A 27,303-nucleotide genomic window follows, 5' to 3' on the forward strand; every position below is an offset into this window, starting at 1 on the left:
CTGGTTTTGGAAAAAAGTTTAAGCAAACGTATCAGTTAGCCGGGCAGTTCTACAGCCTGCCGAATGCTCACCCCATCCTTTGGGGAAAGTTGGGCAGAACAGGCCAGGACTTATCTCAAATGACCCTGTTGCCTCATTGAGTCTGCTTTTAGTTTTAATTTACCACACAACTGGGAGGGAGGAATTATTACAAAACTACTTAACATAAATACCCCAGGCTTACATGCAGAAATATGTAGCATGTGCACAGCCAGTTGAGGAACTGGGCTGTTCGGTTCACACCTGAGGCATCTGGCAGGGGCAGTGTTGGAAACTTCCCCTGCTGGTGATTTACCACCTCTGAGAGTAAATAAATATTCATTTACTTATTTTTTATTCATTTATTCCTTAAAAATAATCACTGTGATATCTCTTTTTCTGATACTGAGGAGCAGAAATAAGTATATTAAAGTTTTCCATTATTGTAGCTCAGGTAAAAAGGACTTTCAGATTTTCAGTCTGACAAAGATAACTGGTAGTAGATTGCAGAGCTGAACACTATATAAAGCCGTTATCGCAACACAATCTAGGCAGAGGTAATGACATGCCAGTACCAACTTTGATTCACAAAGCTCCGCAAAGTCAGTCTTGTTCTTAAAGACATTTGATTCATATCAGTTAGAACTGAAACCCTGAAGAATGGACTCCAAGGTAAATATTTATAATGGAGATTATATTCACTTAGCATTTGATTACTCTTATAATATTCTAAAAGCGTAGAAAATGTTGTATGACTTTATGGTTAATGCAGTTCCCTTTGATCTGACAGAGTGTCATTAATCTCCTTTCCTCTCTATATGCTATTTCAGCACCTTACTTAGCCACTCTGCAGCTTGACAGCAGCCTGTTGCTACCACCCAAGTACCAAACCCCAGCGCCAGCAAGCCAGACACAAACAGTACCTGGGAACACTGGACCTGCACCCTCAAATTCAGCGTGTCTTTCCGCTGCTGGGGCACCACCAACGGGCAATTCTTTTAACTCCACACCCAGCGGTGGGACCAGTACCCTGCCAGCAGGGAGCAGCTCATCCTCCGGATCCTCTGTGCCACAGCTGTCAGCATCTTCGGCAACACCCGGCGTTAACCAGATGACCACTACCTCTACTCCAGGGTTTAGTGGGAACATTGGTTCAGGGCAAAACACCAGCACTGGGGGAAACACAGCAGACCGCCCGCAGGGAAGCACAGGTCCTGGAGGAGAGACAGAATCAGGTCAAAACTTACCACAACAGCAACAAGAAGGACAGGAAGGGTAAGTTACTTAAGAGCTCAAATGACTGAAAGTACTTCTAATTAAATCCACTGTTCTCCTGTTTTCATACAACACATAACCTTTAAGCCTTATGTACACAGGACCCTCCGACATGTGCAGTACTACTGACCAGTTGTAAATGGAGCAGGGCCCGTTTTTATTTGTCCGTAGTAGTTACTGATAAAGGGGAGTTGGAAAAAACCAAACCTCCCCTTTTTCATTACAAGAAACAAAGCTTGATTCAGCTGTGTGAGCATGGGTGTTGTAGTGCTGTTTGAGATGCCTTAGGGTACCCCGCTGGCCTGCATCTGCAGGACAAGAAAACCGAAACAAAACAAACTCACAGGTTCTGCTCCATATCTGCCAGCTCGGTCTCAGGTGTGGTGGGAACTGCAGGATACCTCACTGGGACTGAACGCCTCTTAACGTGGGCCACGCCATCATGCCTGTAAAGTTAACAGATACAAAACGCAATCCAGGGATTTTTTCCTAATTTTCTGGATTGCAAGTGTTGTTTTGCAAGCAGGTATACTGTGAGGTCAGGAAACAGGATTATATTGCTGTTACTTTAAAATAAATTTTAGCAGCGCAACTTTTTTAAAGACTTCATTATAAATAGTCATCCATCAAACATAAAAATTAGGAAAAGGTTTTTTAACATCTTATGTAAGTGACTTCCTGAGTGAACATGTTTTTCATTACTCTCATAATAATGCATATTACTAACAGGCATGATATATGTTATGGAGTTCCTGTATCTTAAGTGAAAAGCCCACATCCTGTTGTAGTTCGGGTTATCCTTAAGACATCTGTTCACTGGATCTCTGCAAAATACCATTTTATCAACTGCAGCATGGTTTCTGACCAAGTACGTCTGCGCTGCTTTTTACCACTTACAGATGTTGAGCCTCCCATTCATGGTTGAGGCATGGAGGAGCGTTTTACCGAGTAAAAAATGTTCAGTTGCTCCTTCCATTACCAGTGGAACCTTTTCTGTTACTAACTAGAGGACTTCAGTCTCCATGAATATTACTGTGGCTCTTGTCCTCAGTTCTCCGTTCCTTTTCTTCCCCTTCCTTCCCACCTCTCCCAAAAGAAAACCCTAAACAGCACCAAAAACCAGGCATGCACAAACATAAAAAGAAAACTCACAGAGCTAATAGTAGTCAACTTTTCCATATTCTTCAGACGTAATCTATTCTGATTGCATTAAATGAGATTATGTTAGACTTTATGGTAAGTATCTTTAATGCATAATTAATAACAGGTATTTTGGATTAAGAACTGCTGCGAGTAAAAGTCACCTCTCCTCAATCGCTGTTGTCATGTTTTTTAGTTTTGCTTCTGAGCATAAGAATCACTTAGCACTCTCCTTTGTCCTCCTCTGCTTCAGCCTTGCACACCTTTACAGAAACACAGTAGCAGTTGTAACGTGCCTTTGAATTTAACAACGCCTATGTCTCTCTAGTGTTACAGAGAGGGAGAGAATAGGGATTCCCACTGAACCGGAGTCTGCGGACAGCAATGCCTATCCTCCAGCAGTCGTCATCTACATGGTGGATCCTTTTACCTACACTGCAGATGAAGAATCTGCCTCAACCAACTTTTGGCTGTTAAGTTTGATGAGATGCTACACAGAAATGTTGGATAACTTGCCTGAGAATATGAGGAATTCTTTCATTCTCCAGGTAATTCTGCCTTCCTTTGTATCTTGACACTGGAGAGTCATTCTATCCCAGCATACTTTTGATACGTACGCTGTACTAAAAGATACAAAATGGAAGATAATATATAAAATGTAGGTGGCATTTACAGATTATTTTGTTGACACTACAAGGCTATATATTAAAAAAAACACTTGCTTTTGTTTTGATGAGGAAATTAATTTAAGGCAGCCACAGTATCCTTGCATCAAATCTCTTGCATGGTTCTAGCCATCATATATGCTAGATGCTTCCTGAAGAGGGCTTTCAATTATTTAAGTCGCAGCTTGGGTTGCCATTGCCAAAAACGTCCAGTTGCTCCTTTGATGATTGCTTTGCATGTTGAGTTGTTTGCTTTTTATATTCTCTTGATTTATACTGTTTAATCCAAAAGAAGTATGTGAAACCAGACATTTAATGCATAATTTAACTGTTGTATTGTTATTATCTGCTTCTTAAAAATAATTTACCATGTAACTTGGCATATAATAATAGTTACTTACTATGGAATTACTTAAGAATTGAATTTGTGTAGTCAGAAGCAGAGCTTGGCCTCTTGCCCAGACTGCCTGCATTTTGCCATGCCTCCTCTTTCACAGTGGCTCAGTCTAAATAAATCGGGGGGAGAATGGGAGGCCAGAGATTACAGGCTACGCGTGTACGTGTGCAACACAAGCAAGAAGCAGCACGTGAATGATTTCTGTGTACCTTATTCATGTGTGCTCGGCTTGGCTTAAAAGTATTTTCATTTACATGCTAAAAAAAGAATTAGAAGTTATAATAGCATCTCAAAGCGGGCACGGATTGTCATTTTTGGTAATCTTGACCTCCTCTTTCCCTGAAATGACGGGGAAACGGTCACCAAAATACTTTAGGTGCGGGGATGAACCGAAAATCAGATTCACATCTTCATATCGTGGTAGACTGCGTGCAATTTAATTGATTCAGACCTGAAGATACTAAAAATAAAATAGCTACTGATATCGCAATGTCTGAAATACAAGAACATGTAAACTGTGTATTGAAATTGTATCTTAGTCTGTATAAGACAACTAATGGACTTACCATCTCTTTGTAAGAACAGCTTATTTTCTGGGCACTTACCGATTGTTTCTCAAAATATGTGGCATTTTGCTGGTTCAAGTCAAAAGAGTAGACAATTTTCTCCAAGTAAAGGGTAACAGGATATAGTCACCAGCACAATATTCTCACAGCTGTACCACAGTATACACAAATATCTCAAAATAAATCAAACCCAAATGTTTTTACAGATTTATTACAATTCATATATAGAATGGAAAAGCCCAGCTCCTGAAATTCTTGGATAAAGAAGTTGTCTTTTAAAAACACGCAGTCGCATTTACTAAGTAGAATATGCTACCAAAGTAATGATGGTTCAAGCAAGAACCATAAAGCAGTGAAAGTTTTGTGATACTTAAAAGTTTTATTACTACTGAAAATATTTGTTAAAAGAATCCGCTTGGGTCTCATAGTGTTAGATACAACGTAAATATTTTGTATTGACAGTTTGTGCTCCAAAGATCTCACTGTTCAAAAGAAAATATGTTTACACAGCCATGTGTAGGGCATTGTATTTCTCAACAGTACATTAAAAAAATGAGTTTACAGGGTTTTAATTCTGATTTTAGAAAGGATTTGAACTGAAAAGATTATTTTTGTTGTGCTTTGTTTACTTCTGAAGGAATGTTGTGCCATTTCTCCTTCCTGTTCTTGTTGTGCAGACGGGTCTTAGCCATCAAACTCAAAGCCCATAGGCAAATCTTACTGTAGCTCCATTTCGTGCTGGTTGAAGATGTAAATTTAAGTGTCTTGCTTCACATTACTTTCTGAAACAAATAAAACTGAACAGCAGCATAAGATTGCTGAGGTTCTGCTGTTTACTAAATTGAAAAGGAGGAACAACCACACAAATCACTATAATAGAATCTTAATTCTGCTTTCTACAATCTTCTTTAAGAACGACACCGCAGTGCTGATTCCCACATGAACAGCAAACAAATACTAATTCTAACCACAAACTGTGGAACCAAACCTGCCTAAACGCAAAGTTCAGAATACTGAGGTTATCTAGTAAAGGCTACCTGCAAATGAAGATATTGATCAGAAAAACAATTTTAAAAAAATGAGATTTGTTTGAATATCGGTGTTTAGTTTTGGACTGAGGATTAAAAAAATAAATCTTAAAACTACCCCCAAGTTTTAGGGTATTGCTTTTAAAAGCCACTAGTAGTTACTACTTGTGGGTATGCTTTGTGTCGCGGTTTTAACCCCAGGCGGCAACTGAGCCCCACCCAGCCGCTCGCTGACTCCCCCCACCCCAGTGGGACGGGGGAGAGAATCGGAAGGGTGAAAGTCAGAAAACTCGTGGGTTGAGAGAAGAACAGTTTAATAATTGAAGTAAATTGAAACAGAATAGTAGTAATAATAGTAATAATAATAATACAGTAATAATATACAAAGCAAGTGATACACGATATAACTGCTCACCACCTGCCGACTGATGCCCAGCCCATCCCCGCGCAGTGATCGCTGTCCCCCGGCCAGCTCCCCCCAGTTTCCAAACTGGGCATGACGCCATACGGTGTGGGATAGCCCTTGGGTCAGTCAGGGTCAGCTGTCCTGGCCGTGCCCCCTCCCAGCTCCTTGTGCACTGGGCAGAGCAGGGGAAGCTAAAAAGTCCTTGACCAGAGTAAGCACTACTTAGCAACAACTAAACACTCAGCGTGTTATCAACATTATTCTCATCCTAAATCCAAACCATAGCACTATCCCAGCTACTAGGAAGAAAAATCAACTCTACCCCAGCTGAAACCAGGACACTTTGATAAATGTTTGACATGTAATTAATTACGTGCCCTTCCCAAACTGCAGTATGAATGAGAAAGTGGACTTCAGAAAACTGAGACTTGACTGGGGAAAATAATCAGTTCTGTTTGTGTAGTTGATTGGGTTTCTCATTCAATGATGTTTATATCACAGAAAGCAAAATTCCTTTAGAGTTTCTAGGAAGCTGTGTTTGTCAGCTATTATCCTTGCCATACTATAGTACTACTCAGTTATTGTTGCCCTATGAGAAGACTCTTCCGTTATATTGGACAGTAGGAGTCTTAGCTTTCTGAGAGATTTTGCAACCTCAAATATATCCTTAGAATGGAAACAGCAGGTTTGTGTCAGGCAATATCGTTGCTGAATGTCGCAGCCATTCCTGCAAAAGGGCAGTAGCCCTGATGGGAAGAGATGCTGTAATGCAGATATGTGAATACCACATACAAAGTGTCATGGTTGTTAAACGACTAATGAATGTGTGAACCTGGTTTGATATTAATGAACAGCTCTTTGAAGACTTTGAATCATGTTTTGTTGTTTATACGCATTACACAGATTGTGCCTTGCCAGTACATGCTGCAGACAATGAAGGATGAACAGGTTTTCTACATTCAGCACTTGAAGTCTTTGGCATTTTCAGTGTACTGCCAATGCAGGAGGCCACTGCCCACCCAGATTCACATCAAGTCTCTCACAGGCTTTGGGCCAGCTGCCAGCATTGAGATGACCCTCAAAAACCCTGAGGTTAGTATTGGTGTCAAGAAAATGAAAGCCCACTAGTGAACTGCACCCGCTTCTCAAGTATCAAAAAAAAGAGTAGAGAAAATACTTTTAGGAGTATTTTTTCAAGGTATAGAAGACAGTGACAATATAAAGGGAAAAGGTAAGCTAATACTAAACAGAAAATAGGAAGAAAAATGTCAGACTTCTTGCTTTCAAAACATTTTAAGCTTCTGGTTTTGAGTCATAAAGTAAGAGGTTAAAGTTTAGCGTGAAAGAAGAGAAAATGTATGCTGTTACTTGGGATTCTGAGACGTTTTGTAGTTGTAGTCTATGGTACTCCTACAAGAAAGTGTTTATGTCCAACCTTTATTTATATACATACATATATGCATATATATGAAATAAGTTCCTGTGCCTAATTACAGATACTGTATTTGTTCCCTGAGGTAATGGAGAAATCCCCCTATTTCAGGGGGCTTATCTTTCATCTGTTTTGTAAACTGTAAATATTCAAGCCCTGTTTCTAGAATTTCAGGGATTTCAAAAGAAGAATAATCCATCCTACTTTCCATGAATGTTTTTCATTCTTTGAAAGATAACGACTGTTTTATTTAGGTTTAATGGACCAACGAAACACTTAAACACTTACCTTGGGATCAAGACATGCTTGTTAGGGTTTAAAAACCTAGTTTCAAAATCACCATAAAACCAACCTATCAGCACATTTCATTACTCGGGTAAAACCATAAGCTCTCACTGAAGATTTCTAAAAGCAGTATCACCCCAGGCATCTCCTCTTCACATTCTCTCCTCATGCTTCCCTCAGAAAGGTGTCTCTTCGGCAGGATGGATTTTGTAGCAAGTTACAACAGTCGTACTTCAAGTTATTTAGGTGTAAGGGGAAGAGCAATAAACTTGCAAGACCCCTGCAAGCATCTCCCTCCCTTTAATTAACGTTCCCGCACTGTTGCCAGGGTGGTATACTTCTCGAAAGTGGCATAAGCAGAAACACGATACCCCTTAACGTCTCTAAGAAAACACCGTAACTTACTTTTCCTCTAAGCTGATTAACTTGGACTTTGCATTTCATGTTTAATTTCCTGAAGATACAAAAGACACCGAAAAAGGGGCAAACATTTTCATGAGCAGCTTGCATTTAGCATACTTAATTAATCAGATGTCTGCTTTTTCCATGTTACATTAGTTTGCTCTCAGTCTGCACTGCAGACTTCCAAACTTTGCCTGAAAAATTAAGAAAATGCCCTGACCATTTCTAAATTATTGAGCGTGTCTGGTCAGGCCCATAATGTTTTTTCTTCAGAGAGGAGTTATAAAGCAAAGACGGGTTTGGGACCGACCATCTGGAAAGCAGCTTTGCAGAAGGCCTGGAGGTCCTGTTGGACAAGATGAATGCGAGCCAGCAAAGAAAGCCAACAGCAGGCAGGGCTGCGTTAGGAAGGGTGCTGACAGCAGAGCAAGGGAGGTGACTGTTTTCTTCTCCTCGGCACTGGTGAGGCTTCACCTGGAACATACCGTGGCTGGTTCCGGGCTCCTCGGTACAAGAGACACAGACATACCAGATCCGGCAAATCCAGCAAAGGGCCACAAAGTTGATGAAGGGCCGGGAGCACCTGACAACTGAGGAGACGCCGAGAGAGCTGCAGTTGTCTAGCCAGGAGGGCTCTGATAAATGTGCATAAATACCTGATGGGAGGGAGTAGAGAAGATGGAGCCAGGCGCTTCTCAGTGGTGTCCAGTGGTGGGACAAGAGGCAGTGGGCACAAACGGAAATACAAGAAATTCTGTTTAAATGAGAAAACACAGAAAACTTTTTTTTTTTCTGTAGAGGTGACTGAACACTGGAACTAGTTGCCCAGGCAGGCTGAACATCTCCATCACAAGAGATGACATCCAATACCTGTATGTCCAGTGATGGGGATATGGAGAGTCCTGCGCAACCTGCTCTAACTGACCGTGCTTTGAGCAGGAGGGTTGGACTCGATGATTTTTTTTATTTATTTATTTTTAAGTAACAGATGGATTTAATAACATTACTGTCAGGCTCTGCAGGAGGACTGCACATGTATTATTTACAATACTAATTTGCTTCCACTTATCATTAAATGGTGTTGAATGGCCTTGATTTCTTATAACCTTTTACAGGTTGGTTTTCTGAGGGGTAAGGTGTAGCTTGTTTCTTAAAGAGAAGCACTGTCACACGTACAGCAGATCTGATGAATTATAGAGTCATAGAATCATTCATGTTGGAAAAGACTCGTTATAACATCATCGAGTCCAACCGATGTTCCATTCTGATTTGAAAACCAAAGTATTTCTGAAATTAAACTGTGAACTATAAGACTTAAAAGAATTTCTGACATCGTGCCTGATGTTCATGGAAGTATGTTATACCTCGTGCCTAGATAGAAAATTGTACATGAAGTCTGAGCTCTGCCCGAGTCCCGGGTACCTCCCATCAGATCGTGCTGTCCATTGTTCTGCAGGCAGAATGTGAATAGACAGAGGTGAGCAGATGCCATCAATTTTAGCAAAAGGATATACAGAATAACAGGTTTAAACACCTGACTGTTTCAGAGATTGGTATGACCCTGTCCAAAGACTGTTTTCATACCTAAGTTTCCCTGTATATAAAAAGAAATCTTTAGATAAGGTTTGAAGTGTGTCAGTTTTAACTAGCAGAAATGAATTGTCTATAACCACCCTTTTCCCAATATCTCTCTTGACTATGAATGCCTCGAATTTTGAATCTATTTATTGTTTTAAACTCAACATTTTTCTGTACTCACTGCCAATCTGTGTTTATGTGTTTCTTGCATTAAATAGCTTTTGATATATCTGCTGATGATTGCGTTGACTTTATTGCAGAGGCCCAGCCCAATCCAGCTGTACTCTCCTCCCTTCATATTGGCACCCATCAAAGACAAACAGACAGAGCTGGGAGAAACATTTGGAGAGGCCAGTCAGAAATACAACGTGCTTTTTGTTGGATATTGTTTGTCTCACGATCAGCGTTGGCTTCTGGCATCCTGCACTGACCTTCATGGTGAACTGCTGGAAACCTGCATAGTTAATATTGATTTACCAAACAGGTAAAAACCTTTATTTTTTTACATTATATCTAGGTCTATGGTTGGCATCCCTCACTCTCATTAGTTCCTTGCACATCCCTTCTAATCACATTTCCTGCTGATGGGATTATGATAATGTTACAGTGATAACATTTCCACTGGCACTTTTATAACCTATAAACTGCAGAGGAGAAAAGTTACTCTGTTACACTTGTTTTACAAACGCTACCTACGAATCTTGCCTTCAAGAACAACCGGTACGTTGCTCAGCATATTGGCACCTCTCACATGTCACTGCAATAATAGTACTGAAAGCAGACACATACTTTCTCTGCATCTTGTTAGTAAAAGGTAAGTCAGGCACTCCACAGTGCAAGAACTCCTGTAGAGGGTAAGCAGTGAAATAATTACATAGACAAGAAATCTGAATATTGTCCCTGATTCTCTTCTTACTTTTTTTTTTTCTTCTTTAACCTCCAGGTCAAGGAGGAGCAAGTTGTCTGCACGTAAAATTGGTCTGCAGAAGCTATGGGAATGGTGCATTGGTATTGTACAGATGACATCGCTGCCTTGGAGAGTTGTCATCGGGCGGCTCGGCCGCCTAGGCCACGGGGAGTTAAAAGGTATGAGATGTCAGTGCTGTCACTGCCTGGGGCTTCGGAGTGAAGACACGGCCTTAGTGTGCAAGGCAGAATGACGTACAGAATTGATCAGGAACCTTTAAAACCAGAAACCCGGGAGTGACAATCCTGCCCTGGCACTGCATTTTTGTATTGGTTTGCATAAACAATTTGCTTGTTTGCACACTGGGTTTGACATTACTCCCTTGTGTCTTGTAGATGTTGTGTAGATTAACTAGTATTTGCACAGTGTATTTCCAAGTGGAAGTCATGGGTTTCATCACGTGTTAGAAAAAGATCTGAACAACAGTTATCCTGTCCCAGAAATAGAAACAGGATTCAATTCTGATTCCTAAACTTAAACTAAACAAACAAAATATTCTTGTAAAAAAAGGTACTGAACCAAAAAAATTTCATTTTTTCTGTGGTATACAAAACTAACTGATCATCAGTGTTAACCAGCAATAAGGTACCCTCTGCAGCCTGCAGAGAGCTCCCAAGATGTAGCATTCCTAGCAGCTCTGTGGGAACTTAAGGGAGCTCTGGAGTGCTTTAGGTGTAGGTGCCTTAATCCAACATGGGCAGGGCCTGCCTTGCTTCACTTCAACACTGATTCCTCTCACGAATTTAAATACATGCCCTCATCATCTGCCATTTCTAATGGCTGTGGACACTGTTCAGGTTTTGTTTAGTAACTGATTGGAAGAAAATGGGATTCTGAGAGGGGGCTCTCAGTCTTCTCCCATCTCCTGAGTTGGAAAATGAAGATAAATTAGACAGAAGGATAAAGATATTTCATGAGTGTTTGTCCTTTTACATTAATAACTGAAGGAGATGTGAATTCCTCTGGTTAGCTTCTTGTAAGACATTCTGTATTTCATGTGATGGGAAAAAAAATTGAAAAACAGTGCGCAATAAATAACAATTCAGTCTGAAAGCACAAAGAAATACTCTGGGGGGGAAGCAGTAATTAAATGCCTTCTCCCATACAGTACATGCAGGGAAGAAGAGCTGTTGCCTGCCCTAGTAGGGGAATTTGGTATCCATCACACACACAGGAGATAAATGGAACGAAGGCAGGAAAACGGATTAAGAATTTAATCAGCCTTCCTCTGTTTGGACACATAATGTCACTTAAATGGCTAAAAGTAGTTTCTTGAATGTATATCTGCACCTCCGCTGAAATTTGTTTTATTTAGTGTATTTTATTCATAACAAAGTTCAACAAAATTTCTCTGACGTTGAGTGTGTGAATTCATATGTCTTGGCTTATGTTTCAAGTATTTCAATTATGCAGCATGTTAGATGAAAACAGACGTCCTTTTCGAAAAATGAATCAGTGCAGTTCAGGAAAAGATTTGTATGTAAATAAAAAACATTAAAAAAATCTTAAAAAAAGAATCCTTATATGTTGCCTTGTTTCGCATCAGATAAATACCCCCTCTACCTTACAGGTAGAATGAAAGACTCCTCCTTAAAGCGAGACATCATCTTCAGTGAGTTGTCAGAGGAATGCAGTTAGCGCGTGGGAAAACCAACAAACTACCACAGAATAAAATACGCTGCAGTAACGGCTTGAACCCCCAGCCTGCAGAGCCATACACCTTGTTTACGCGGGGAGGCAGTCCAGAATAGCACAGTGTTAAAGAAATGCAAAGCGTTATGAATATTTTGCTATTTTTGAGCAAGTGCTGGCTATTTCAGAGCTCCATTCTGTTCTATCATAATGCTTATTCATTTCAGACTGGAGTATCCTCCTTGGGGAATGTTCCCTGCAGACAATCAGCAAACAACTAAAGGAGGTGTGCCGCATGTGTGGCATCTCATCAGCGGACTCTCCTTCTATCCTCAGTGCCTGCTTAGTTGCCATGGAGCCACAGGGGTCATTTGTTGTGATGCCGGGTAAATTTTATCCAACTATTTAAATGCTAATGCAACTCTTCTTCTTTTATCAAACCTATCACATAAGCACATTGATTTGGGGAGACTTTCGAGTCCAACAAGAAAACTAGCACATCTAAATGTGGTAGAAAATAGGTTGAGCCAGCAGAATTCCCCAAAATACCATGAAGAGATGGGACTGTAGGCCCTAGGGGGCAAGACTGCTGTATGCCGCTGTCAGACGGCCGCCCTTTGCCTTGGGGAGGCCGTGTGTTCAGGTAGGTCAGTTCTCATCAGCTGGACGGCGTTGTTGTAGACGCCCTCGTGCAAGGAGGGCTGCAGACGCTGTAAGAGTTGACAGTGTGAGAGAGTAGGAGTCTTTGTAAATGGGAGTCAGGATAAACCTGCTTGCCTTTTCATCTGCTTGAGTTATTCAGGGAGTTCTATTATAAGCAGCAGTCCACAGAGTTAAGTTGAAATAAAATTGAATTTTGAGGTGCCCTTTACTTATTTGCTGTATTACGTAAGCATGTACTTTCTAATGTACGTGGTGACATATCCCTACCAACTACTCTGGTTTTTTAGTTTAGAAATACAAGATTACTACATGGCACAGAATTAAACGAGCTTGACAATTACTCGTCAAGCTGAATAATTTTCAAAGCAGAGTTTTTGTAACACGAGAAAATAGATGGCAAGTTGTGCTTTTTTCATGTCAACCGAAGTGGGGTATGCAGCATAATTATACAGCTGTGTGTGTCAAAAATAAATTTAACATGTTCATTTAACAAGTAAATCTTTGATTAAGGGGCAACAGAATGAAAGGAAAGGTGGGCATTGTATGGCAATTCACATAGCTAAACCTTATCTACAACTTGTGATCTTAATTTCAAGCTCTTCTAGTAATTTATTCTTTTTAAGATAAGAACCTTTAAACACTTGTATGAGCTTGCAAACCCAGATTAGAAATTAATTGAACGCAGAACATATGTTTTGAAGATGATGCAAATTAACGTCTCTGCCGTTGCTTCTGTTCTGGAAGATGCTGTCACTATGGGATCAGTGTTTGGCCGGAGTACTGCGCTGAATCTGCAGTCATCTCAGCTGAACACCCCTCAGGATGCCTCCTGTACACACATCCTGGTGTTCCCAACCTCTGCTACTATCCAGGTGGCACCAGCAAATTACCCCAACGAGGATGGATTCAGCCCTACTAACGGTGAGTACGCACGTGTCTAGTGTGAGAGGGGAAATCCTTGCGACGGCTCAGTGGCCCATTCACGACATCAGCAGAGCTGCACCGGTCACGAATTAAAACGGAGTGGGCCAATGTTCTCCCACGGACCCCCTGCCAGCCTAATTTAATTTAAAGAGAACACCACTGTACTTTATAGTTAGAGGATAATATACTATGTTTTTCTGAAGTCTGTTTTCAGATGATCATACTGATTTATTCCAAAAGTGGTAGTGACCAACCAATATGCGAAATGGCACAGACTACGAAATGCTTATTCTTGTTGTTGTGACTTGATCAGGCCAACTGTTTATAGGAGTGGTTCGCTTCATGCCCTGTTGGGTATGAAGCTTTTGAGGAAGGAGGTACTTGGTTTGGAATTTTAATCTTCCTGTACAGTAGGCAAAAAAAGACCAACCTGAGAATTCTTTATGTTGGCAGGGTGCTTTTTCAAGCATATTTAACCCTACAGTTTGTGTAACAAGACTCTGGTTAATACTTTATATCTAATAAGTATTTTCCTAACTGTTTTGCCATAAATCCTTAAAAATGATTGTAAAATAATTTAAACCAAGAGTAACTACAAGCATTTACAATACAAGTATTTTATGAAGAGGGAAGTTACAGTATAGAGAGGCAGAAAGGCCCACTATTTTTAATGAAAGGGTCTGCTTTGATCTCTTCCTCCTGGAATTTCAGTGGGCCTCACAGAAGGGAAGTTACCCCTCTTAATACTTAAGCAGCTGTCCTTTCAAGGCCCCAGAATCCTGACTGAACGCTGTGCTGACAAATATTTAACCTGCATTAACCTGCCCTTTAGTGCTTAGGATGCTAATTAGAATCAGGTACAAGAACTGGCGTTTTCCAAAATGGTGTTAAATTTAATTTTCTTAACTCTGTTCTACTTAATGATTAAACTGCTTCCTATGCTATTAGCCATCTCATTTATGCTTTGGAGGCTAAGCAGAGCATGACATTAGTTCTGTTTTGTTTACTGAGGTTGTAGGACAGAAGTTAATAAACTAAGTTAAGTCATTGCTCTTGCAATCCAGTATTTCTCTTCAGAAGATGAAGAAAAACAACCACCTGCCTATTTCAAGACTAGGACTTCAGGTGAAATTAGTTCAAGATGCACACATTCTTTTCCTTTTTCATGCGGAGTAAATTCTTCTTTTTCAAGATAAATTGTTTATTACAATATGTAGAAATGCATGCTCTTGTTTAGGGCTCCATCTGTTTTAGTATAGATTTGGCTGCAATTCCCAGTAATCCAGTTAATTCAGACAGGTCCCACTGTCCCTTTCTGTCCCCTAAAATGTACTTTAAATGTCATTATACCGTTTAAACGTCTATGCCTGCTGAGAAATCTGGATAAGGACAAAAGCCCTATAAACCATATTGTGATGCTTGTAATTTTTTGCCGTGTGTTTATAATGTCTTAGCTTTCCATCATGTAAATTATTCATCATATCGTAACCCGTGTTTCAAATGACAGAGTAACAGAATGTACTCATAGAATGCAAACACATTTTCACTGTATCTTTACGCCCTTCATATTAAAATAAACTATATTAAAGTAAACCAATTTAAAACAGCAAGTTACGATAATAGAACTGTATTTAATTTCTGAGATGAAAGTAAAATATTAAAGCTGCATTGTAGGAAATCCTGGTGCGGTATTTGAAATAATCGCGGCAGTACGTTGCGCGCGAGCGTGGAGCAGGCCTTGCTGCCCCCGTCGTTCTGCGAGCCGTCTCCTCGGAGCCGCCAGGGCTGCTCCCAGAACATTTTGAGCAAACGTGCCAAAGCGCCGGTGTGCAGCACTAGAAGCCTGAAGAGCAGCACCTGCCGAGAGTAGCATGCGTAGGGTTGTTTAATGTATTTCAAGTATTTTGCTAATGGATTTCTGTCACCGACTGCAGAGAGGTGTCATTTTTTCTGTTACAAAGCTCAGTTTGGATTTTTATTAAGCTGGTATGACAGGGTTTTGTTCACTCTATGACCATTGTTAAAAGTCATGATTTTAATAGATGTCTGCCAACTTTTCCTTTCAAGTCTGTGTGGTTGCAGTCAAAGGTACTAAGAAGGATTAAACAGTAAAGTGTTTATCTCTGCTTTCATCTGTCTCAAGAGTATGTAAAAAAAAAAAAAAAGGAATGATAATAAATTAAAGGGAATGGTAATAAATTACAAAAATTTCTTGCCACAAATGAGTACAGCACATTGGAAATTATTTTTTCTTTCTTTTCCTTTTCAGATGACATGTTTGACCTCCCGTTCCCAGATGACATGGACAATGACATTAGAATTTTAATAACAGGGAATCTTCACTCGTCACCAAATTCCTCCCCAGTTCCTTCCCCCGGATCACCCTCTGGCATTGGAGTGGGATCTCACTTCCAGCATAGCAGGGTAAGGCTGTAGCACTTTAGGGCATATGCTACTTAAAATAAAAGACAAAAAAGACCCAAATCCTCCAACAAAATCTTTTTTTCCTGTAGATTCTCAAACATCATTAGGTCAACAGCAAGCAGAAATTAACGTTAAAATGGAAGGTGCTGGTTAAATACTATTGTAGAAGATGCCTGTGCCTTGACTATTTACATCTCTGAAGTTAATTGTTAGCGTACAAGATAACTGAGAGGAAGAGAGAAGGAGGAGAGAGAAGTTTTATTTTTGTGTGGCAGAGCCATATCTAATGACTCTATATGAATTTAATCTCTACTTATCCATTTTTTTTCTGAAAAATCCTATGGTATGTCCCTGGCACAAAGTGACAAGTCTTTGAGAGAAAGGAAGCTATGACAGCTCTGTGCACATGAATTTCTAGGCAGGCAAGAAGGGAGATCATTCTCCGAATAATAAAACCGTACCCATAGAAACTCCACAGGTGCTGGATGTTTATGCAAATGTTGTTTCCTTAGTAAAAATTAGCCCAGAGCACATAGTGTTTGTAAGTTATTTTTTTTTGAAGTGGCTTTTATAAAGTTGGTTCCAACACCAGTGATTACTTAAAATGCAAATTATTTTTGGTAATTCAAGGTATTTTTTTGAATCAGCTTTAGCATGATTTGGATCATGTTTGATGGAACTCTTTTACTCATACATTTAACTGTGTAAGAGATTTAGCTGTACTCTTAAAATGGTTTCCATCACAAATATGTAGAAGTTTGATGCTTCATAATTTCCTGTGGAGAAGTTTTATTCTAGAAATAGTGCATTTGAAGGAGTAGCATATTCCTTCTTTACTAAATAATACAGTATTTTACTAAAGAAACAGGCTAACTTTTACAAAAGAAACAGACAACCCCCTGCATTTAAAAGTTCTGGTTTAGTGATCTGTAATAATTTAAGTAACTGGATCTGGATCTGTGGCTATCACTGGTGGCTTTAAACAGTCTCATCAAGAGAACTATAAATCTGGTATGTAAGGAAGTACAGAACAGGTACTTAGAGGAGGTATACGTACAGCTAGGGTATTTGCCCATGAATGATGCTGCTCCTTCAGCCTCTGTAACAAAGCGGTGCCTTTTTGTAAATGTAAATACGGTATCTTTAGAAAAGCATTCTCACTCCCTGAAAATGACTGACTAAATGGTGTTAGTTTCACCACCTGGAAGGAAAAAGTCCTGCCTGTATTTTCCTTGCGACCTCTGCCAAAATGCTTCAGTGGTCAGCTTAATGCAGTCTGTGAGAGAAAAATTACTTCTGCATCAGCCACAGAAATGCTAATACTGTATTTTGTGATCTCAGTACACAGGCACCTTACCTTATGTTAATACTCCAATGCGCTTTTCAAAGGCTAAATAATTGCACATTACTGTCACTTGGCTATTTCAAACTGGTATGTGGGCCAATTAAAAGTTTTAAATTCTGTTACTAAATCCCCCAGCCATAAATCACAACTCATCACTCATTACTGTTTCTCTCTCCTATTGAGTTCACCCAGCAATCTCTCTTCTGTACCACTTTTAGAAATGCGTTTACAAAACTTATTCTCAATGGAACTCCATCCAAGTGGCTTAAGAACAGCACTGAAAGGTTAATGACCAGAGAGCTTAGAGACCTGGACAAGCCACTTCTAGATGAACCTGTCATAGTAATTCAGTTTAACCATTAACAAGGGCCTAGTAATTGAAGTGTAATTTTTGGTTTTAAAAAAGCAACAGCGTGTGATCATTACCTTGTGGGTCGGGGAGGGTCAACCCTTCGTCCATGTAACCCGTAATTGATTGCTGCAGTTTAGCAGTGTAAGTCCTGATTGCTCAGCAGCCAGTTTCAAGGGTTGCTGTTAGGCTTTCTGAGTGCCCACAGCCAGGTGAGCTGCAGCCTTCTCCAAGCTTTATGGAGTGTTTAACTTTCTTTGATTCCCGATCAAGATATTACCGTTGGAGAAAGACCTGCTCGAAGGACTAGCAGTGAAGGCTTTGTGATTAAGCCAGTTTCTGTGCAGTGGAATCTTCTTTTTTTTTTTTTTTTTTTTTTTTACCTGTTGACTTAAAAGACGTTTATGGATTAAATGAACTGCTATCCTAGTTCTGGGAGGAGCTGCAAGCTAAAATACTTTGCAGGCATCTTTTGGGTTTTTCCTCTATGAAACAAAAGTAAAAGCAAAATGATAAAGGGTGTTTCCAAAAAAACCCAAATGCATTTGAACTAGGAATGTACTCTCTAATGGAAAGGATGGCAGTTGCCCTTTCCGATACCCAAGGAGACCCCTGTAGGTTTGGTAACGTGGTTCATGATAGATAAGGACGTGTATATACACACACACAGGATGAGGTAAGCAAGCTCACACCAAGTGTTCCTATCCAACAGCCTCGGGTATGGAAGCTTCCTCTAGGTTTTACTCTACAGAAATAAAATCACAAACATACACGCCAACGGACAGCGGCTCAAAGTCTGATGAAGTGAGTTTTACAGCTGGTTTCTCGTTGTTTAACTCTCTCCTCTCCAAATAACTCTTTGGTCCATATATAAGAACTAATAAGTAACTAATACTGCAAAAATACAGTATATAAATAAATGAATAACAGATATAAATGGAAAAGCAGGACAGCTGTTTCTTTTTCCCCACACTTCTCCTCTACTTGGTAGTACAAATGCAAACAAAGTATAGTGTCTTCTGCCCAAGTGTCCCTAGCAAGAGTAGCATTTTTTTCTAAGCTATCAGTGTAACTAACTGAAAAAGCAAGCACAACCAAGCTTATAAAGATGCAGATACTCTCTGTTCTTCCATGTTTGAGTGCGTAACACATCCTTCCGCTAGCTGAAGTCAGGAAAATCTGCAGTGCAGACTGCTCTTTTTGATACATATAGGAAAAGCCTATGAGGCTTTATAAACTTAAATTCAACACTGGTCTGTTCTCTGTATGCACACAAGATTGACAGCCAGAGCCCAGTACCTCTAAGTTACTCTGTAACATCAAATTCCAGGGGTACTTGGGTCAATTTAGGAGGTCAACATTGCTGGCAGGGAATCTACAGTGACTCTGGAACATAAGCCTGGAGAACCCAACTACAGGGGAAAAAGGAAGGGATTGGGTAACTTTGACCAAGATTCACGAATGACTAAAGGGTAGCTCATTGATAACAAGACAGAACTGGATTAAAGACTGAGAAATTAGAAAACAAAACCAGTGTTACTGGAGTGGGATGTAATGACATAAACCCACAAGCCTGCCTTTTCAACTCTTCTTTCAGAGCCAAGGGGAACGTCTCCTTTCCAGAGAAGCCCCTGAAGAACTGAAGCAGCAACCTCTTGCTCTTGGATACTTCGTGTCAACTGCCAAAGCTGAGAATCTTCCGCAGTGGTTCTGGTCGTCCTGTCCTCAGGCACAAAACCAGTGTCCCCTCTTCCTGAAGGTCTGTCTGGGCATCCTTTCACAGGGGAAGGAGAAGAATTGTATTTATATCCTATGAACTTTCTTTGAAAATGTTGGCTTTGCATGTTACCAACTGTGACAGTACTGGAAATGGCAATGCAATCTGAAGCTTAAATTTACTTAAGATAGCTGGCTATTAAAACTTAATTCTCTCTTCCTAAAGCCCTTACCTGAAAATGAAATAGTTTGGCAGCTTCTAAATACCGAATCATCAAAGCTGTATTTGGTATTACAGAAGCGTCCCAGGTTTCATTTTCAGTCAGCCTAAGACAGGAGGCACATACCTTCTATTCTGCCGTAATCCAGTTATGACACATAGATTAAAAGTTAGAAAGGAAAGCAGCACCTCCAGATAGAGCATTTACTATCCATTTCTATTTCTCTAGTTGTCAGAGTTGCACAGTGGAGTCTGTAGTGTCAGAGCGAACCTGACACCTTCCATTCCAGAATTGCAAGTGCTTGCGAGATGTATACAGCCGAATTGGTTCAACTACCCGAGATTCACTGACCCCTGTAGAGTGTCATGCAGCTTCTTATTTGAATGAATCAAAAAAATGTGAACTAATGAGCATGGAAGGAAGGTGAAAAATCTGCCTTGAATAGCATCACGTAACTATTCGAGCAAACAATGTATAGAATAATGAAGATAGTACCACTTACTTTATCCGTTCCCAGCTTAATTTACAAATACTAAACATTTTTGCAAGTCTCTCAACTAAATTCCCTCATCCATGTCTATCAGGCAATTATCAGAGTAAAGGTGTTCAGTATTTCTCAATTCTTCCCTCATGCAAAAAAAAAGCAGGTTTAGGACTGACGCTAACAATGACTTGCAGTCAGCGTGGCAGGCGCCGTATTCAGTATAGCACCTCCACCAGCAAAGTACCGAACCTTATTCCTTACACTCTGTGCTTTTCACAGATCGATTTCCCTGAAGTACGTGCTTTTCTTTAAACCTACAGAATGGCAATCTCAAAATATGAAAAAGGAACCGCCATGTTTCAGGAGCTAGAGATGAAGTTTTATGCTAAACTTAAAACCACCGTTTTTTTTGTGAATGAGTAATCCAAAGACTCTGTTTCAGTTCCAGCAGTAAAAACCGAGTCAGCAGAGCTCCAGGCAACTTCATGAATTCCTTCCGTAAGCTTATACTAGATCTGTACTAGAGAGAAGGAGCCACCACCCTTCCCTACACCACCACCCCCCAGCCCAACACAATTGCTCTCTCAGATCTAGGCTGAATTAAATGTTTAATTTGACTTGGAACATACTGTTTTGGTTTGGACAATTTTTAATAAAAGCAAGGGGCTGAATTCATGCAGTAACTTGTTCACCAGTGAGCAGGTGGTGCTGTCTCCTTTATGCTGCACAGCGCTGCAATTAGGAAACTTGTATGGCATGTGAGGCGTACAGATTCGAGTCATCTTTGTCTGATTTGGATTAAGGATTTTTGAGCTAAAGTATTTCACCTCTAATGTGCCTGCCATAATTGGAGGAGTATAAATTACAGGTTTTGCCTCGGCAGGCTGTGTGGTGTATTAGGCTACCCACTTGAAAGGCTGACATGGTTGCTCTACCCCCGGCACGTGATCAGTATGAAATCCCTTTCCTTCTCCTGTATAAACTAACGCACAAGCCTCGCTCCAGAAGAAAGATGAGACAGACTGAGAAAGCGTAAGAGCAGAGAGGAGCACAAAGCTGCGCTGAGCGTTCTGGTTGGCCACCCCACCCCTGTGATGGGTGGCCACCCCACCCCACCCTCTCCCTGCTGGGAGAGTTTGAAGAATCAGAATGGTTTGTTCCCGAAATACCAAAAGAACCACTGACACATCCCAAGTGTTTCCCCTCATCACTTCTTGCCTGACTAAAATTAAGAACAGAATTCAGCATTCTTTTTTAAGATCCCTGGTTCCAGTCAAAAAGAGAAGTCAGTTTATTCAAAAATGTAATCATTATGGAATTTGGAAATACACATGGTCATGGTGGGTTCAGCAAAGACTTGCCAGCTTTCTGTGCTGTCCTGAGACAATTCCGAATGTGTTTGTTCACTGTGAATCTTTAAGGAGTACTTGCTGTGTGAAGAGTTAATTTGTGCCTTCTTCCTTTACACAGGCCTCATTACATCACCATATCTCTGTAGCGCAGACGGATGAGCTTCTACCTGCCAGAAATTCTCAGCGAGTTCCTCACCCCCTTGACTCTAAAACTACATCAGATGTCTTGAGGTAATGCCTTTTAGGTTCTGCATTTCCCCCCTAAGCTTAAGGGGACTGAGTTCTGAAATTTCAGAGGGACCTTTGCTTTTCAACCTGGCAAAATTATTTCTTAGCTTTATCAACAGCTTCTAACTGTGCTGTGCCCTACATGTGTGTCTGAGAGCAGTGGGCAACTCTCGCTACAGCTGCTATCTCCACCACCGAAGAGCAGGACTTCGAGGGTTACTTCCTCAGTCTTCCGTACTGCTGTAGGAAACTATGTAAAGAAACCTTACAAGCGGCTCTGCCTTACCAAGTGGATGCCTTGGTTTGCCTCCCAAAGGCTGTTCTGTTTAGCTGGTGGTCTAATCTGGACTGTGTCAATAATTACCTTTCCTCACCAAACCAAAGTGATTTATAGACGGATATAAAAGTACTCTCCTGATATCGGTATCTTAGGAATTGGGATATAAAGGAGACATTCTTCCTGAATTAATACAGGGTTGTGTATCGTATGGTACAAAGGTAACCAGGGGACTGTTTGCCTCCATCCCACCTGCTGGGGACTGAAAGAAGATCTGTTTTATGAGACAGCATACAGGGTGGAACACACCAGTGAACAAACATGTACGTGTCACCAAGTAGAGGGTATTGGCAGGAAGCCTGAAGAATAATCTAATCTAAGAAAATTGGTGGTGTTTGTAGTATTCTAGAAGATCTGAATTTGCATCCTCTTAGAGGACTGAGCTATCACAGCTGTCTGGAGGTACCACTGCCTTCGTTTTGAGTAAGAGGATGATCCAGTGCACAGGGAAAGAATGAGATACAACAGACACAAGTTACAACATGAGAAATTCTGATCAGATGCAGGGTCACACAAAAAGTGTGATCAAGTACTGGCAGAGGTTGCCCAGAGAGGCTGTGGAACCTCCATCCTTAGAGGTGTTCAAGACTCAAGGCTTTGAATACAGTGGTGGACTAAACCTCCAGAGGTTCCTTCCAGCCTAAATTACTCTACAGTTCCATAATCTCTACTATGTCTTGGGGAGGGCTTACATTCAGATAGCTTAGTTCAAGTTCAAACATATTAAAACTAAAAATTAGTGCTTCCGCCTGCCACCCCTTTTCAGTGAGCTTCCTACTTTGCCAACACCACCAGCGTTAATACAGCCAGGCAGTCCTCATGCCGTTGTATCTCCAGGAGAAACCGGAGATAAGTTTAAGTAAATCCTCTAGAAAAGAGAAGAAGGAAAGGAGTAAGCAGTTCCCGTTTCATTTCTCTCTCTGTTTCTCTTCTGCAGGTTCGTTTTGGAGCAGTACAATGCATTGTCCTGGCTTACGTGTAACCCTGCCACTCAGGATCGCAGCTCCTGCCTTCCTGTCCACTTTGTGGTGCTCACTCAGTTGTACAATGCCATCATGAATATACTTTAATAGATAGAAAAGCACTTGTTCTTCTGGCTTATTCTCCCCTCAACCTGAGAAACGTGCCACAGTCTGCAAAGATCACAATTTTGCTTCTCTTCAGACCAGTCCTGTGCTGTGCTTCTGTTCCTCCAAAAGCACATGTGAATTCTGCAGTGTTCAAAACTAAACTACCCATTAACATCTCTGGCAGCTTCAGTCCGAAATCTGGGAACATCCAAGAACAGTGAACACAGAGTAACCTCGAGCCAGTGTTAGTTTGGTGGCCCAGTAACTACTGGTCAGTGTGATTATTTTTTTTAATATTTTATTTTTTTAAGGAAGACTACAGTATCTTTTTGCATTAGGAACTCTGATAAGCAACCAAGAGCAGTTTCAGCCCTGCAAGTAAAAATACCTTGTAGTGACCAGTTTGGGTTGTCCAAAACTTATTTTGTTGTTTGATCATCGTAAACTGGGACTTTGCAGGAGAAAAACAAAACAAAACAAAACAAAACAAACCACCACACAGTTGTAGTCTCGTATAAATATTGGAGTTTTCTGTCTACCTGGAGTTCCTGTCAGAGTGGATTGGGATGAATGCATGCATTTGTTACCTGTCCATGTAGATATGAATGGTCTGGAGATACTTTATTTATTTTTAGGTTTGGGGAGGGGAGGGATTAAATTATAAAGGACCAGGAACAGTAGAATATCTTAAAAATCCAGCTCCGTTCCACTGTAGGGTTATTTATCTACATACCGCTCACTCTTCTGACCTAGAAATCAAAAGTGAAGCTAATAACAATCAAAGTCCAAGCTGGGAAGGGAAGCGTGTTCTGGTAAGGATATACTTGTATTTTAAGGAATTCTCACCTGCATTTAGCCTGGTTAAAGCAAGAAGTGGCCAGTGTTTAATGAAGGATAACACTACCTAATGGAAGAAGAGTGAGTGAGAGGTAGGGAGGAAAAATACTTTAAAGCCCAGTGTAAGGGCAAATGGAAAGTGGTAAATTAATCTATTGTAGATCTATGATTGAAATATATTTCCAGTAAATTTAGTGATGCTAGAAAACTATTTACTGAAACCCAAGTCGCCCTTTAATTCTGGGCAGACTCGTCCATGTACATATCCAAAAATATGGTTTTTGTTTACACTAAATCAGTTACAAATCTGGTGTATTTTTTCTGACTATAGGAATATTATTTCAAAGAAATAATTTTTAAAAATTATATCATTAAATTAGTACTTGAAGTTATACCACTGTGGTGGAAAAGTTACTTTGTTTAGTAAAATGATTGCCATTTTAAAGGTTAATGGCTAATTGAAGTATTTTTATGACTCCTTCATTCCAGGCTTCAAGGGGTTTATATTTAAACTCCATTTTCTAATGTTTGTTGTTGCACTGTGCAGCAGGCATGGACTGCCTTATGTGAGGGGTCGGGCACTTTGATCAGGCTGTGTGACCTACTTATCTATCTGTGGAGAAAAACCTACAAATTTTAAAGTTCTTCCAAAAGACTTTCATGTTCTGGTTAAAAAAAATGAAATTCTATGATTTTAAAAAGTATTTTTCTTGAGATAATGTAACATTTAAAACAAATTATATAAAATAAAAAAAAAAAAAGAATTGCTTGTGTAATGAGAAGGTGAAGGCAGAGAAGTAACCTGTAAATGGATTATTTCATTCTCTGCACCTAACCTCCCATGTGGGTATCCTCTTTGCAATGTATAGGTTAAAAAAAAAAAAAAAAAAAATCTGATATCAAACCATTTGTATCTAATGTGTACAGTGTAAAATTGACTTTAAAAATATTGCAGTACTATTTTTTCTTAATCAGAAAAGAAAATTCTCAAGGCCTTTTGAAGAGCGTAAAAAGATGAAGATTGTAAACTTGTATAAAAAAATTTAACTTGGGGAGGAAAAAATGTAAAGTAGACATTTGTAATCTTTTACCATTTGGGGGTTATTTGTTCCCAGGATTCATCTGAACTTTGGATTATTATTTTGTTTGTTCTTTTTAAATGGGCCGTTTTTATCCAGGGGCGTTTCTTCCCCAGAAACCTGGTTCTAAGCAAAAAGTAAAAATAAAAAAAGGGCAGCAAGGAGTAGTTTTCATCTGGTGTCTTTTATTTAATTTTTTTAAGTTAAGAGAAGCTGGTGACATATTTATACGTTTTTGTGCAAAATAAATGAATGGCAATAGATTTTAAAGAAAAATCTTATGTACTTCAGTGTGAAAAGTTCTGTATAATATTTCCCTTAAATATGCATTATTTTACTTGTGAGTTTTTTACTGAATTAATCTGAAATGTACAAGCCCTGGCTTTCCTACAGAGTGAAGAAAGTTATTTTATTTTTTTTTTTATTTCTAACTTTGGAAATTCATGCCTAAATCAGAATTATTATTACAGTTGTTTGAGCTAAAGGGAGAGGGAGGGGGTGGGGAATGTCCAGCATGCTTGTATGTATATTTCAGAACCTTTTTTAAATGTAAAAGCTGTACATTTCTGGGGAGTTCTGAATTTCTTTTTGTTTTTTGTTTTTTTTTTTCCTCTGAGCATTTTGCAGTGAGCTTCTTTTATATATAGCCGACAATTTGAAAGAAAACAAAAAAAAAATGTGAAGTTCATTTTAAATCTACAGTATATCGCTGGTACAATACACTAAAAAAAGACTTTGATAAAAAGAAACAATAATAATAAAGACCTCCATTTTAAATGTCATTCATATATACCTTGTGGATGAGAGCTATATACTTTTACACACTTTTTTAGATGAATAAATTATTGAATTACTGAAACTGTTGGTGGAGTTTTATTCTTATGAGTATTTTCTTTAACTCTTAAGTTTTAGCATTCCTAGTGAAGGAGGGCTGGCATTACAAGGTATAGATTTTGTGTGATATGAATGGAACTGAAATTAATTTAAAAGCTCTTTAATATTTATTTACTTTAGAGACAGCCACTGCTGCCTTACCTGAATTAACCCAGTGCCTGCCTGCCTTTCAGATTTGCTGCATGCTGATAAAGCCATAGATTTGTCAGACTCCCTTTCAGAGTATTAAGGCTCATTAAAATGTATAAAGGTTCACACTGCAACAGTACTTCTCTTTAAAATTGAAATCAAAGCAAAATAGAATAGTCATTCTATTTAAAATCATGTCTGTTGTGAGAGGAAGTTCGGTGCCGCTGATGTAAATGCCGAGATGAACAGATTTAAAATTCTGCCACGTGGGGTGGGTGGAAGCAACCTGGGATAATCTGGTGACACATGAGCAGCAGTTGCTTTACATTAGCAACTCTAATCACAAGAGCCTCATCAACTACAGGTGAAATTTCTCTGCATGCACCAGGTAACTCTTGAATAGGAGATGTCAGTGGCATATCAAAGTCTTGTAACCTCCTCCCTGCTGCAGCAGGATTACAGATAACTGAAGTGCAGCCAGCCCCAGGTTAAAGAGGAACACGAAACTGGATCTGCCGCTTCGGGTTGCTCAGAGCAGCTGTAGAATCTCCATCCCGGACCAGCTGAAGACTCAGCTGGACATGTCCTCAGGCAGCCTGATTGAGTTATACCTGCTTTGACCAGGGGCTTGGCTGGACTGTTAGGCTCCAGGAGGTCCCTTCCAAACCGAGATATTCTGTATTCAGTGGTTCATTTCTAAGCACAGACATGTAAAAAAAAAAAAAGATAAATTAACAACTAGACCCCAAGCCCTTTCACAGCGCTGCCCCTTAACAAGACCAGAGGTCTGTTTTGCATTCATCTCCCATAAGAATAGTTCTGGAAAAACTTAAAGCAGGATCTTCAGATAATATATAGTTTTCTGTACTTAAAGAGGTGACAAATCTGTGACCTCCCTAAGTATATTTTAAATACCATATCCCTTGCTTTACTCTTAAACAAGAAAAAAACAAAAGCAACCTACAACCTGCCCCTTCCTTGTTTTCCAGTTGTAGCTACACCCTCAGCTACGGCTCACCTGTGCTGTGGAGGGAGCCATCTATTTGCAGCAGTGGTGACTGTCAAAATCAGAGTTTCTGCAGACCCAAAATGCTTTTAGAACTGACCGTTGTAGCTCACTCTCTTGCAAAGTATACTAAAAAAACTCATTTTCCATGAAGAGATGGAGCCCGCGTTTGCATCCAGTCACAGCTCCTGTGGCTGTATCAAGGAATTGCCACTCAGTTTCGTGGCTGGTTTAATGGCCACTTGGGATTTCCTCAGTAGTCGTTATTTCTAGCCCACTTTAGTTTTGGTGCATCTTATTTCTAAATTTAAAGTGTTATAGTTACAAAAATAGTCCCTAAGATTTTGCCTTTTTTTATTTTTAAACTTTCAAGTTTGTATCTTTTAGTTCACTTTACTATTGGTAAATTCTTAATAAATGACATTGTGCAATTAACTTGTACAAGTTCTTACAG

General features: G+C 39.9%; 1 protein-coding gene across 2 annotated transcripts in view; it reads left to right on the forward strand.

The window, feature by feature from the left end:
• MED13L (mediator complex subunit 13L) overlaps positions 1-25,633 on the forward strand; it is a 206,004-nt gene extending 180,371 nt beyond the window's left edge. For both annotated transcript variants that reach the window (XM_082325468.1, XM_082325469.1), the window contains 11 exons: positions 849-1,293; positions 2,762-2,981; positions 6,399-6,587; positions 9,453-9,676; positions 10,136-10,278; positions 12,019-12,177; positions 13,199-13,375; positions 15,648-15,802; positions 19,094-19,255; positions 21,388-21,500; positions 22,772-25,633. In XM_082325468.1, coding sequence (XP_082181594.1) covers positions 849-1,293; positions 2,762-2,981; positions 6,399-6,587; positions 9,453-9,676; positions 10,136-10,278; positions 12,019-12,177; positions 13,199-13,375; positions 15,648-15,802; positions 19,094-19,255; positions 21,388-21,500; positions 22,772-22,904 — 2,120 coding nt within the window. In that variant the 3' untranslated portion in view covers positions 22,905-25,633. The remainder of the gene's footprint in view (positions 1-848; positions 1,294-2,761; positions 2,982-6,398; positions 6,588-9,452; positions 9,677-10,135; positions 10,279-12,018; positions 12,178-13,198; positions 13,376-15,647; positions 15,803-19,093; positions 19,256-21,387; positions 21,501-22,771) is intronic.
• The last annotated feature ends 1,670 nt before the right edge of the window (positions 25,634-27,303 follow it).

Source organism: Platalea leucorodia (assembly GCF_965183815.1).
Source record: "Platalea leucorodia genome assembly, chromosome: 12".
In the NCBI taxonomy this organism is placed as follows: domain Eukaryota; kingdom Metazoa; phylum Chordata; class Aves; order Pelecaniformes; family Threskiornithidae; genus Platalea; species Platalea leucorodia.